This window comes from Quercus suber, unplaced genomic scaffold (genome assembly GCF_002906115.3).
Source record: "Quercus suber isolate HL8 unplaced genomic scaffold, Cork oak 2.0 scaffold_306, whole genome shotgun sequence".
In the NCBI taxonomy this organism is placed as follows: Eukaryota; Viridiplantae; Streptophyta; class Magnoliopsida; order Fagales; family Fagaceae; genus Quercus; species Quercus suber.
The window spans coordinates 18,712-31,602 of NW_027069762.1; the positions used below are offsets into that span (position 1 = coordinate 18,712).

The 12,891-nt window shown below is 35.7% G+C and overlaps 2 protein-coding genes across 2 annotated transcripts in view; both read left to right on the forward strand.

The window, feature by feature from the left end:
• Nucleotides 1-197: 197 nt before the first annotated feature.
• Nucleotides 198-9,511, forward strand: LOC111984389 (disease resistance-like protein DSC1). The gene is made up of 5 exons (XM_065782548.1): nt 198-1,338; nt 1,834-2,049; nt 2,141-3,794; nt 8,943-8,999; nt 9,132-9,511. The coding sequence occupies exons 1-4, from the start codon at nt 418-420 to the stop codon at nt 8,975-8,977; spliced, it is 2,826 nt and encodes a 941-aa protein (XP_065638620.1). The 5' UTR covers nt 198-417; the 3' UTR covers nt 8,978-8,999; nt 9,132-9,511.
• A 1,899-nt stretch (nt 9,512-11,410) lies between these two features.
• LOC111999704 (uncharacterized) overlaps nt 11,411-12,891 on the forward strand; it is a 33,658-nt gene continuing 32,177 nt past the window's right edge. The window contains exons 1-2 of the mRNA XM_065782549.1: nt 11,411-11,537; nt 12,744-12,817. Of these exons, the coding sequence (XP_065638621.1) occupies nt 11,457-11,537; nt 12,744-12,817 (155 nt within the window). The 5' untranslated portion in view covers nt 11,411-11,456. The remainder of the gene's footprint in view (nt 11,538-12,743; nt 12,818-12,891) is intronic.

A 12,891-nucleotide genomic window follows, 5' to 3' on the forward strand; every position in this document is an offset into this window, starting at 1 on the left:
TTGAAACTCTATCAAAAAAAAAAAAAAAAAAAAAAATATATATATATATATATTCACATAACACCCACCTCATATATAGCATTGTTTTGAACCTTATGTAGACCTAATTACATGTCTATAGTTCTTTCAAGTTTTTCTTGAGCCAATTAATTTTCAATCAACATAATAGCAAAATTGGATTTTCTACATTTTATTAATGTATTTATTGTGGTTTATACTAACCACAAGTTTTTGTCTCTTCATTGCAGGCCCGAGTCACAAATTATCCAAAATGTTGTGGGAGAATTATGGCATAAATTAAGTAATGCATTCCCAGAAAATATTGAAAACCTAGTTGGAATAATTTCTCGAGCAGAGAAATTAGAGTCATGTTTGGATTTCGAGTCAAACAATGTTCGCATTATTGGGATTTGGGGCATGGGAGGAATAGGTAAAACAACTCTTGCTAGAGTTGTTTTCCATATGGTTTTAGATAAGTTTGAAGGTTGCTGTTTTCTTGCTAATGTTAGGGAAGTTTGTGAAAAATATGGTTTAGTTCGATTACAACAGCAACTCATTCTTCAACTTTTGAATGAAAATATGAGTGTACAAGATGTTAATGAAGGACTTCTTGTGATCAAGAATAGGTTACGTCATAAAAGAATTCTTCTTGTTCTTGATGACGTAGATCAATTAGACCAATTAAACAAGTTAGCAGGGAATCAAAATTGGTTTGGTTTAGGCAGTAGAGTTATAATAACAACAAGAGATAAGCATTTGCTACAGATCCTTGGAGTAGATGAAATATATGAGGCTAATTTATTGACTCATGATGAATCTCTTCATCTTTTTGGTTTGAAAGCTTTTAGAAAAGATCATCCCCCTGAAGATTATCTAGAGCTCTCCGAAGATTTTGTATATTATGCTGATGGGCTTCCTTTAGCAATTGAGATTTTGGGTTCTTTTTTGTTTGGTAGAAGTACCAATCAATGGAAAAGTGCATTAAATCGGCTAAAACAGTTTCCAGAAAAAGATGTTCTCCAAGTTCTTAGAATAAGTTTTGAAGGATTACATGAAACAGAGAAGGAAATATTTCTAAATATTGCTTGTTTCTTTAATCATAGGGGGAAAAATGATGTAGTAGAAATACTAAATTATCTTGGCCTTTTTCCAGATGTTGGATTGGGGGTTCTTTTTGATAAATCTCTTGTTAAATTCCGTGATCATACTTTGTGGATGCATGATTTGCTTCAAAAAATGGGTGAGAACATAGTTTATGAAGAGTGTCCTAAAGAGCCGGGAAAGCGTAGCAAATTGTGGTTGTTTAAGGACATTAACGATGTACTAATAGAAAATACGGTAAGAAGTTATTTAGAAAACTTGAGCAAGTACCCTATTATATTATTCAAGGTGAAAATTTGGATACAATACTTTAGGTTCAATAAATTTGTTTCCCAAATCAAATTCGATCACTTGCTTGCATTGACCAATAAAATACAATATAATTATTTTCATGGATAATTGAATTAAATTCAACCAGAAGTTTGAATTTTATTGGGGACCCAAATGAACAACACCTAAAATATTGTGCTTAAGTTTTATCCTCATTTAAGAGTAAACTTAGAGTAGCTTTTTAATAATCTTACATTTTGTAATTAACTAATCTATTCGGTTCATGATTACTAGGGAACAAAAGCAATTCAAGGCATAGTCTTAAAGTTGAATGAACAAAAAGAGGCATATTGGAATAATATTGTGCTTAAGTTTTATCTTTATTTAAGAGTAAACTTAGAGTAGCTTTTTAATAATCTTACATTTTGTAATTCACTAATCTATTCAGTTCATGATTACTAGGGAACAAAAGCAATTCAAGGCATAGTCTTAAAGTTGAATGAACAAAAAGAGGCATATTGGAATCCTGAATGCTTTTCAAAGGCTCACGATCTTAAATTGCTCATTCTTGATGACGTTCACCTTTTGCATGAGCCCAAATATCTTCCTAATGCCTTGAGATTTCTTGATTGGAGTGGATACCCTTCAAAACATTTTCCATCAAGTTTCCAACAAAAGGTAATTTAGGTACCTTATACAACTTTATTTTTAAGTTTCATTGAACGGTTATGGAAGCTAATTTTTTTTTTTCCTTTTTGACTTTGCACAGCCTTTGGATAGTTTGAAATTCATCCAATTGAAGAATTCACCAAAATTGATTGAAACCCTTGACTTCAACAAAATCCCAAATCTTGAGAAATTGGTTCTTAAGGATTGTACAAATTTACGTTCTTTGCACCTATCAATTGGAGTTTGTAAAAAACTCACTTTTCTTAATTTAAAAGGTTGCAAAAACCTTAAAAGTCTTCCAAGAAAGTTTGAAATGGAGTCTCTTGAGATCCTTATTCTTTCTGGTTGCTCAAGTTTAAAAAGAATTCCAGAGTTAGGAGAAAATATGGAAAGTGTATTAGAGCTTTACTTGGATGGCACTGCTATTACAGAATTACCCACATCTATTGAAAATTTGACTAGGCTTGCTTCATTGAATGTAGAAGATTGCAAAAATCTCATGTCTCTTCCTAGTACCTTTTTTAATATGAAGTGGCTCAAAGATCTCAATCTTTCTGGATGCTCAAGACTAATTGAAAACTTGGTGATTCAGAAAAGTGTAGAAGAGGTTGATGCGAGTGGAATTGCTGCAGGACTTATGCCTTATTCTAATGCTCTTTTTCAAACTCTTAAAAAACTAGCTTTTGGTGGATTTAAGCCCAGAATTCCCAATTGCATGTGCTTGTTTTGGACTTCCTTTTTGGGTTTGGGTTCTTTGACCAGTCTGGACCTAAGTTATTGCAATCTCAATGCAATCCCCAATGATATTTGTTGCTTATTCTCTTTAACCAGTCTCAATCTAAGTGGAAATAATTTTAGTTGCCTTCCGGAAAGCTTTGCTCAACTATCTATTTTGAAACGGTTGAAGGTGAACAATTGCACGAGTCTTCGATCATGGCCAAAGCTTCCATTAAATATTGTACTTATTTGTGGAATTGGTTGTACCTCATTGGAAACGCTACCAGATCCATTACAACCAAATTCTTTATATGAAAGGGGAGGCCTCATCCTTTCAAATTGCCAAGCCTTCATTGACAACCTTTTTGTAGAGATAATTAAGTCCCTTTGGCTCCCTCTCTCTGGTATGCTTCCTCGGTATGCATATGACATTGTTATTCCTGGAAGTGAAATACCGAAGTGGTTTACGCATCAAAGTATTGGGGCTGAACTTAGTATACCAGAACAAAATGATGAAAATGAGTGCATGGGGATTGCTATTTGCTATGTATTTTGTTGTCTTCCACATCACCAAGTCCATAAAGAATATTGTCGTATTTCTTGTTGGTTGATAGTAAACGGAACTCAAGTAGATACAACACCATCCTTTAAGGAAATTGTTCCTTTATCAGATCACATTTGGCTACTTTATTTGCCAAAATCATTGTGTGAATGTGATGCAAATGTACCCTATCAGATTGATATTATAATTGAAAGCCATTGGGAGTCAATGATCCCAATCATGGTAAAGGTAAAGAAGTGCGGGTTGCGAATGGTATACAAGAAAGACATTGAAGATCTTTACAGAACTATGGCTAAGAGAAACAATAATAGCATCACTCCTTACGAGGGCTCGGATGTTCCCCATCATAATTTCGGCAATTCGATGGTGGCTGGAAGCTCTAATTACGAACCTCTCCCAAACAAGCTTGAAAGATACATGGCTATTATATCCATGGCCCAGGACTTGGATGTTGAACATCATAGCATTGTTTATAGTAAGTCACTGTCTTTCTTCTTAATTCAAGTTTTGTTGATTGCTACAATATATGTTTCTTGTGTACAAATATTAATGGATTACCCACCATATGTTTGGTTAGAGTTGTCAATGAGACTCTTCTACTTGAAAGCAAGTAAACGTACAAAAACTCCATGGAATATGTTTATTGTTTTATATGATGTTGTTTTCTTCCGTTTAAAATTATAATTCTCATTCCCTTAAATTTTCATTATGCATTGAAACTCCACAGAGTGAAACACACACACACACACACACATTGTGAATCAAAGCTTGGAATCAGAAGAAAAATTTGTGGAGTGGAGAGAGAAGCAAAGAGTGCAGAGAGGAGAGAGAGTGCTAGCAGAGTTGAGTGTGAGGTCTAACAGAGTTGCTTCACCAAATGTCTTCCCTTCTACATTGACACATGGTCTATGCCACCATTCCGGTTCCATATATTCTGCAAAAGCTCTTAACAATTACTAAACCTTTGGTGGGGCTGCCTTTTTGTCTCTTCTTTTTTGCAACGTTAGTGTCTCTGAGTTTGATAGGTAATATTATTCTCAATCCTCCTGCTTCTAGGTTCCCAAATATAAGTATTCTCATCCCAATTTCTCTCAACGATAGTGACTTAGATCTGCAGATTATGCAAACTCTGAATCAAATCCGCACCTTCCTCACTGCCCTGCCTACCCTCATTTTTGAAATCCACAAGCACAACCTCATTTTGTTTGCATGACAAGTTTTTCAAAATGAATAAAGTAGAATTCCATGAATTTTTTATTGTAACTGAAGAAAAGGTTGGGAAAGTTAATAATGTCACTAATTGTAATCAACAAATTAGGTGAAGATGCAAGAGACACTCATCATGAATTAATAATTGCAATTGAAGAAAAAGTTCAAAAAGGTAGCAATGTTACTAATGGAAATCAACAAATACTGGGAATACTAGATAGTATTGAACACTAATTATTACAAAGTGGCCTTAGCCATGTGCTTCCACTACTTTGCAAGGTTGAGAAAACAGCTTACATCTCATCATCACATGTGATGCTTGTGCAAAGGCATCACATTTAATTAATAATATTTGAATCTCTTTTAAAAGGGACTTATCTTTATGTAAATTAGTTTTTTTGTTTTTTTTTTCTTTATTTTATTACCCCTGATTTCTTTTCTTAAGACATTCAAGAGTTTAATAAAATACATGTAATGTCATTTTTGAACGGAATGGCTGGTATTAGCGTATCACTTGCGTTGCCCTTTTGATCTATAATATTAATAGTTTAAACTAAATTTATACAAATCATTGCTCGTTAATTATGGAAAATTTTACAAGATATGATTTTTGTGCTTTGGGCTCTTGATATTCCCTACTTATTTAAAATCATAACCAAGGCACAACCATCCATGCTCATTTCACACGTTTGTATTTTTAGTAATTGGACTTATACAGACAAACAATTGTGTACACAAGGTTGAAAATTGGAGAATGTGGGCCTTAGATTTGTAAACCGTGCTCTACTTGTTATCTTCATTGATGCATTATGTCTAGAATTTAACCTTTATAGGCATTCAAATATATATAGGGTTCCTAGTTTATTGGATGTCTCCAAAGGCAAAGGGATGTCAAATGGAATTGCTTCAGTTCTCTACATGTTGTGGCATATGTGCTAGTCAAAGATACTTTTAGGTGGAATTCTGAATTAGCTTGAAAACTCTGTAGCCAAAATGATTATGAGAGAATTTTACAAATTCTTGTTTTTGTTGCTGACAAGCTCATAAGGCCTAATTCCAAATCTAAACAGCCTCCTTCTAGCATAGGGGTAGGAGGTCGTTTAGATTTGAGAACATGTGGCTTAAGGATGAAGGCTTTGTGGAAAGGGTGCATTCTTGGTAGAATTCCTATCATTTTCATGGTGCACCAAGTTATGTATTGGCCAATAAATTGAAGCTGTTGAAAAATGATTTGAAAAAATGGAATGTGGAGGTGTTTGGAAATGTAGAAGAACGAGGAAAACAGTTGTGGAAGGATCTTAGTAAGTTTGAAACTATTGAGGAGAGTCATAATTTAATGGAGGAGGAGAAGCTAGACTTGGAGAGAATTCAGGGGGAGCTTGAAAAAGCTTCTCTTTTGGAAGAGATATGTTGGAGGCAAAAATCTAGAGTACTTTGTATTAGAGAAGGAGATAGGAATACTAATATAGCCAATTCCCATAGAAGATTTAACTCCATAGATAGGCTTATGGTGGATGGAGAGTTGTCATCATATTTGGAAGACATAGAAGAGTGTATTTCTCGCTTCTATAGGCAACTTTATTTCGAACATGGAATTCTCTAGAATTTCTGAGGAAGATGCTATTTGGTTAGATAGGCCATTTGATGAGGATGAGGTGTATGGGGTGATCCATGGGTTTAATGGCGATAGGGCTCCTGGCCCGGATGGATTTTCCATGGCTTTTTTTCCAGTCTTATTGGAGTGTGTTGAAAAAAGAAATTATGGAAGTTTTTCAGAAATTTCATACTCAAGCTGTATTTGAGAAAAGTCTTAATACTACATTTCTTGCCCTTATTCCTAAAAAGGAAAATGCTGTAGAAATCAAGGATTTTGGGCCAATCAGTTTAGTTGGTGGGATGTACAAGATTATTTCGAAGGTGTTGGCTAATCAGTTTCGAAGGGTAGCACATGGGCTTATTTCATATTCTCAGAATGCATTTTTTAAAGGCAAACAAAATTTTGACCCTGTGTAAATTGCTTTTGAATGTATTGATAATAGATTGAAGACAGGGATTCCTGGGGTGTTGTGTAAGTTGGATGTGGAGAAGGCATATGATCATGTGAATTGGGGTTTTCTAATGTATATGTTGTAGCATTGTGGGTTTTTAGAAAAGTGGAGGAAATGGATTTTGTGTTGCATTTCTACTGTTAAATTTTCCATTTTGATTAATGGGAGTCCTTCAAATTTTTTTGGAAGCTCTAGGGGGATTAGGCAAGGGGATCCTTTATCTTTGTTGCTCTTTGATATTATTATAGAGGCTTTGAGCCATATGTTGGATATGGTTGCAGCTGCTGGACAGTTTTCGGGCTTCTCAGTAAGTTCTACACCTAGTATTTTGATGACGGTGTCTCATCTTTTATTTGCGAATGACACCCTTATTTTTTGTGATGCTGACCCTAATTAGTTGGTTACTTTGAGGGAGATTCTAAATAGATTTGAGGATGTTTCAGGGTTAAGAATTAATTTGGGGAAATCAGACTTGGTGCCAGTTGGTGAGGTACGTAATTTGGATGTGTTGGTGGGGTTGTTGGATTGTAGGCATTCTTCCCTTCTGTTGAAATATTTGGGACTTCCTTTGGGAGCTAAATTCAAGGAGTCATCAATCTGGAATCCAATATTAGAGAAGATGGAATGAAGACTAGCAGGGTGGAAGAGGCTTTATTTATCTAAAGGGGGGAAGGTTACTCTTATTAAAAGTACTATTTCCTCCTTACGTTCTTATTTCCTCTCTATTCTTCCTATACCTGGGAAGGTTTCTAATTGCAAGAATAAATTACAGAGAGAATTTCTTTGGAGTGGTATTAGTGATAATTCTAAGTTACATCTGGTGAAATGGGCTAAAGTTTGTAAGCCAATGCAAGTTGGAGGGCTAGGCATAAGATGGTTAAGGAGCTTTTACTCTACCTTGTTGGGCAAGTGGTTGTGGAGATATGGGTTAAGGATAAATGTGTTATGGAGTAGGGTTATAGAGGCAAAATATGGGAATGAATGGGGTGGTTGGTGCACGAAAAAGGTGACAAGTGCACATGGTGTTAGCCTTTGGAGATTTATTAGAAGTGGCTGGCTAAACTTCTCTAAACTCCTATGGTTTGATGTAGGGGATGATACTAGAGTGAAGTTTTGGAAGCATATGTGGTGTGGGGATTGTACCTTTAAAGAAGCTTTTCTAGATCTTTACTGCCTTAGTAGGGCAAGGGATTCTTTAGTGGCAGAGGTTATGTGTTGGAATAGTGGGAGAATTCATTGGAATTTTCAATTTTGTTGTCCATCGCAGGATTGGGAGGAAGTCTCTCTTGATCGGTTTATGTCCATTTTTTACTCTAGGAAAGTGCGGGGGGTTGGCCTTGTTAAGGTTTGTGGGAAGCCAGCAAGGAGTCGAGGTTTTGAGGTTAGAAGTTTCTATCTTTCTTTCTACCCCCTACTATCTCCTTCCCTTGGAAGATGGTATGGCAATAGAAGGTCCCTCCAAGGGTGGCTTTCTTTTCATGGTCAGCCTTTTTAGGTAAGGTTCTTGCAACTGATAATCTTCACAAGAGTATTATTGTTCTTGACTGGTGCTATATGTGTAAGTGGTATGGGGAGTTGGTGGATCATCTTCTACTCCATTGTCCCATAGCTTCTAAGTTATGGTCTTTGGTGTTTTATTTGTTTAGACTCCATTAGGTTATGCCACTTAAGGTACTTGAGGTGTTTGAGTCTTGGCAAGGTAAATTCAGATGAAATCGCAATATAATTTTTTGGAGACCTGTGCTGCATTGCTTGATGTGGTGTGTTTGGAAAGAAAGGAATGCTAGATGCTTTGAGGAATTTAAGCACTCCTTACTAGAGATCAAGTCATTCTTGTTGCATACACTCCTTGTTTGGAGTGTGGCTTTGTCCCATTGTTCTTGTTTTTCTCTTCCTACTTTACTTGATCATTGTAATTTTGGTTCTTGATTTTTGCCCCCACAGTACATCCCCAATGTTCTCGGGTTGGCTATTTTTTTCTTAATAAAATTTTTTGTTACCTGTAAAAAAAAAAAAAAAAAAAAATCCAAATCTAGGGCTTATTTAGTTGAAAAAGGATAATGATTGTTGCATACTAGGAATTTTGGAAACCAAGCTGGTAGGTCCTTTGTTAATCTTATGGAAAACCCTGAGCCTTGGAACCAGTTACGTAGGTTACATTTACCTTCTAAAATGATTGTCATTCTTTGGAGATTTCTATTGAATTTTCATCTTGTGAGGGCAAAATTTAGAAGGCATTTGAGGACTTAGTCCTTTAAGTCAAAGATACTAAAAGACCATATATGCTTTTTAATTTTCATCTAGAGAAATCTGGTTTGGTTTGATCTGTAAATAGAACTGATTTTAGTCAGTCTTACTTGATTCAGGTATGCATAAAGATGATGAAGAGCTTGCTGTTTAGAGGGAGATTTTGGAATTTTAAAGTACTTCTTGGTGTCTTTTTTCTCCATTTTATGGTCTATTTGGACTTATAGTAACAAGACAACTGTGAGGAAATAGCCTTTCTCTGCCACTAATGTGGTATTGTATTGTAAAAGTTTGATTTCAATGTGTAGGATAACTAACAATTCAAAAAACAAAGGAAAGCCTTGACAGCAGCAGGATAAGCTAGTGTAGACCTTTAGAGAGTGTCCCAATTGGCAACCAATCCTGCTGGAGTCGAGTTGGAAGTGAGGAGAAGAAAATACATGGGATCCAAGTTTTTTTTTGAAAAAATGGAGTAGGTGCATGTTCATTGCTTTTCATTTCAGCTGAGCTTTTTCTTCCTTTTTAATATTTTTGTGGATATTCACAAAATAAACATGACACTGCCACTAGTAGAAATTGCCACTGAATTTCAAGAATAAGTTTCCTTAATTGTATGTGCATGCATGCAAATCAAATACATATTATACATGAATAGAAGCTCTATCTAGATATTGCATTCCCCTTTGAACTCCTAATTCCTAACACCATGCAAGGTGACTTTGTACCTTTTCATAGCATTGTAAAATGAATGTTATTCACATATATATTGATAGGCATCACACTTAGAAGTGATCCCCATCAATATATATATAAAAGCAGAGACCTCATGCGAAAATGCATGAGGTCCTGCCATGTGGCACTCTAAACTTTCATTTAGTTTTTTTAACCTTTTTTACATTAAATTTTTTAACTGTAACCAAATAATTTATAGTAATTTATTTTTACTATTACATGTATGGCCTAAGGTTATCAATGACCAAACAATTGTAATCTTCTAAAAACAATAGCTACGTTGTCAAAGTAGATGAAAGCCCAAGCCCATAAATATTGACCCAACAATTAATTTCCCACCAACATGTACCTGAAAGGTTACATTTAAATATTTGACTCAATATTAAGACGAAGATGGAAGGAACGAAGACTAGCAGGGTGGAAGAGGCTTTATTTATCTAAAGGGGGGAAGGTTACTCTTATTAAAGTACTATTTCCTCCTTCTCTTATTTCCTCTCTATTCTTCCTATACTGGGAAGGTTTCTAATTGCAAGAAATTACAGAGAGAATTTCTTTGGAGTGGTATTAGTGATAATTCTAAGTTACATCTGGTGAAATGGGCTAAAGTTTGTAAGCCAATGCAAGTTGGAGGGCTAGGCATAAGATGGTTAGGAGCTTTTACTCTACCTTGTTGGGCAAGTGGTTGTGGAGATATGGGTTAAGGATAAATGTGTTATGGAGTAGGGTTATAGAGGCAAATATGGGAATGAATGGGGTGGTTGGTGCACGAAAAAGGTGACAAGTGCACATGGTGTTAGCCTTGGAGATTTATTAGAAGTGGCTGGCTAAACTTCTCTAAACTCCTATGGTTTGATGTAGGGATGATACTAGAGTGAAGTTTTGGAAGCATATGTGTGTGGGGATTGTACCTTAAGGAAGCTTTTCTAGATCTTTACTGCCTTAGTAGGGCAAGGATTCTTTAGTGGCAGAGGTTATGTGTTGGAATAGTGGGAGAATTCATTGGAATTTTCAATTTTGTTGTCCATCGCAGGATTGGGAGGAAGTCTCTCTTGATCGGTTTATGTCCATTTTTTACTCTAGGAAAGTGCGGGGTTGGCCTTGTTAAGGTTTGTGGAAGCCAGCAAGGAGTCGAGGTTTTGAGGTTAGAAGTTTCTATCTTTCTTTCTACCCCTACTATCTCCTTCCCTTGGAAGATGGTTGGCAATAGAAGGTCCCTCCAAGGGTGCTTTCTTTTCAGGTCAGCCTTTTAGGTAAGGTTCTTTCAACTGATAATCTTCACAAGAGTATTATTGTTCTTGATTGGTGCTATATGTGTAAGTGGTTGGGGAGTGTGGATCATCTTCTACTCATTGTCCCATAGCTTCTAAGTTTGGTTTTGGTGTTTTTTTGTTGACTCCATTGGGTTATGCCACTTAAGGTACTTGAGGTGTTTGAGTCTTGGCAAGGTAATTTCGAGATGAATCGCAATATAATTTTGGAGACCTGTGCTGCATTGCTTGATGTGGTGTGTTTGGAAAGAAAGGAATGCTAGATGCTTTGAGGAATTTAAGCCTCCTTACTAGAGATAAGTCTTTCTTTTGCATCTCTCTTTGTTTGGAGTGTGGCTTCGTCGCATTGTTCTTGTTTTTCTCTTCCTACTTTACTTGATCATTGTGATTTTGGTTCTTGATTTTTGCCCCCACAGTACATCCCAATGTTCTCGGGTTGGCTATTTTTTCTTTATAAAGTTTTTTGTTACCTATCAAAAAAAGAAAAAGAAAATTTGTGGACTTAATTTTGATAAGGCCAAAACAAAGGGATAATTTTGCCCAAAAAAGTGAAACGCAATCTTGTAATGTTGAGCAATCAGTTTTGTACGTGAAATCTTACATACATTTTTCTTCTTTGTGCAGCATGCTGAAATGTCAGATGAGAGTGTTCAACTCAAGACCCTTCAGACTATATTAATAATATTTCAATCACGCTTACATCCTGAAAATGAGGTAATCACTGTGTCTGGTTTGATCTTGATCTTCCTAGTACTAAATGTGTTGCCAAGCAGTGGCTATGGTTCAGATTAAATTTTATCTGCAAATCTGCCTTTATTCAGACTGTGATCCAGTTGGACATATTGAAAAAATAGTACAAATGAAGAAAAAACATGCCTTTTGGAATGTTGTGCAGCATATTTGATTCATTCATAACTGCCTTAGAAAGCAAATGAAAATTAACATACTCTTATTCCACTCACTTTGAGAAGAGTCCTTCATATGTGCATTAATTTATAAAATGCAGCTGCTCTCTAGTTTATGAACCCAATAGCTCTGTTATGACTGCTTATCCCAAGACTTTGCACTTGTGGGTGTTTTCCTGTGGATAGTAAAAGTAATGGAAATGGCTTTGTATTTGATTATACAGGGCTAAATTATCTGACCAATAATTGGAAATTATTGTATTTAGATAACTAGCAGGTATAAGATAATGTTTATCTTCTTATCCTAAACCCCACAACCCAAACACCCCCCCCCCCCCCCTCCCTCTGCGCCCATATCATTATAAAATTACTGATAAACTGACAGACTTGACAAAAAAGACCCTTTCGATTAGGTGTTTATGGACATTTTTTTAACAAGCCTTGAACGCAGAAGTAATTCTGCAAAGTTGGTTGTTTATTGGTTTTCTTCACACTAATTTTGCCCAACATTTCTCCATGATTTTGAAGATGTGCGTCTTTATAGATTTTACCTTGGGTATGTTGCTGGTTATTCAGTTCAAGTTGATGAATATTGTTCAATATAGTTATCTTTTGATGACATGCAATAAAAGTGGCTGTTTGTGAAGGATTTTTCTGGCTGTTTTAACTAAAGCTTGAATTTGGTTCTATGTATTTTTTGACCTCACCTTTTCATATGGCACATGCAATATGAGCGTAGCTATTCATATTTTGTCAACTGAAAGTTGTTTAAAAAAGGGGTCTTAATGGGATGAAAGCAAATAAGAGAAAACTGTATTTTGCAGTTGCTAAGAGGGAGGGTAGTTGGGGAAGTGTAGGAAAAATAATGTGGATAATTTTGGTCTCTATTCTGCATTGAGTCGCTGGGTTGGAAGTGTGACACCAACTCAGGATTGGCTTTATATGACAGCATATATTTTGAGTTATGGCGGGGCATATTATGGAACTTTCATGCATCAAATTCTGCAATTCTCAGGAGAATACGGCTCAAGCTCTTTGTATCTGTCTTCGGCTTCTTGAAAGTAACCGATCCTCTGATAGTGTGCGGAAGTAAGTATTGTTGTATAAGAATATATATGTTGATAAGTTATAAGAATATTCATGAGCAAAAAAAGAAAAAGTTA

Bases quoted from the DNA above. Each gene is read 5' to 3' on its own strand.
- LOC111984389 (XM_065782548.1), top strand. From the start codon at position 418: ATGGGAGGAATAGGTAAAACAACTCTTGCTAGAGTTGTTTTCCATATG. The intron at 2,050-2,140 runs GTAATTTAGGTA...GACTTTGCACAG, and splicing joins CATCAAGTTTCCAACAAAAG to CCTTTGGATAGTTTGAAATT. The intron at 3,795-8,942 runs GTAAGTCACTGT...TACTTGATTCAG, and splicing joins ACATCATAGCATTGTTTATA to GTATGCATAAAGATGATGAA.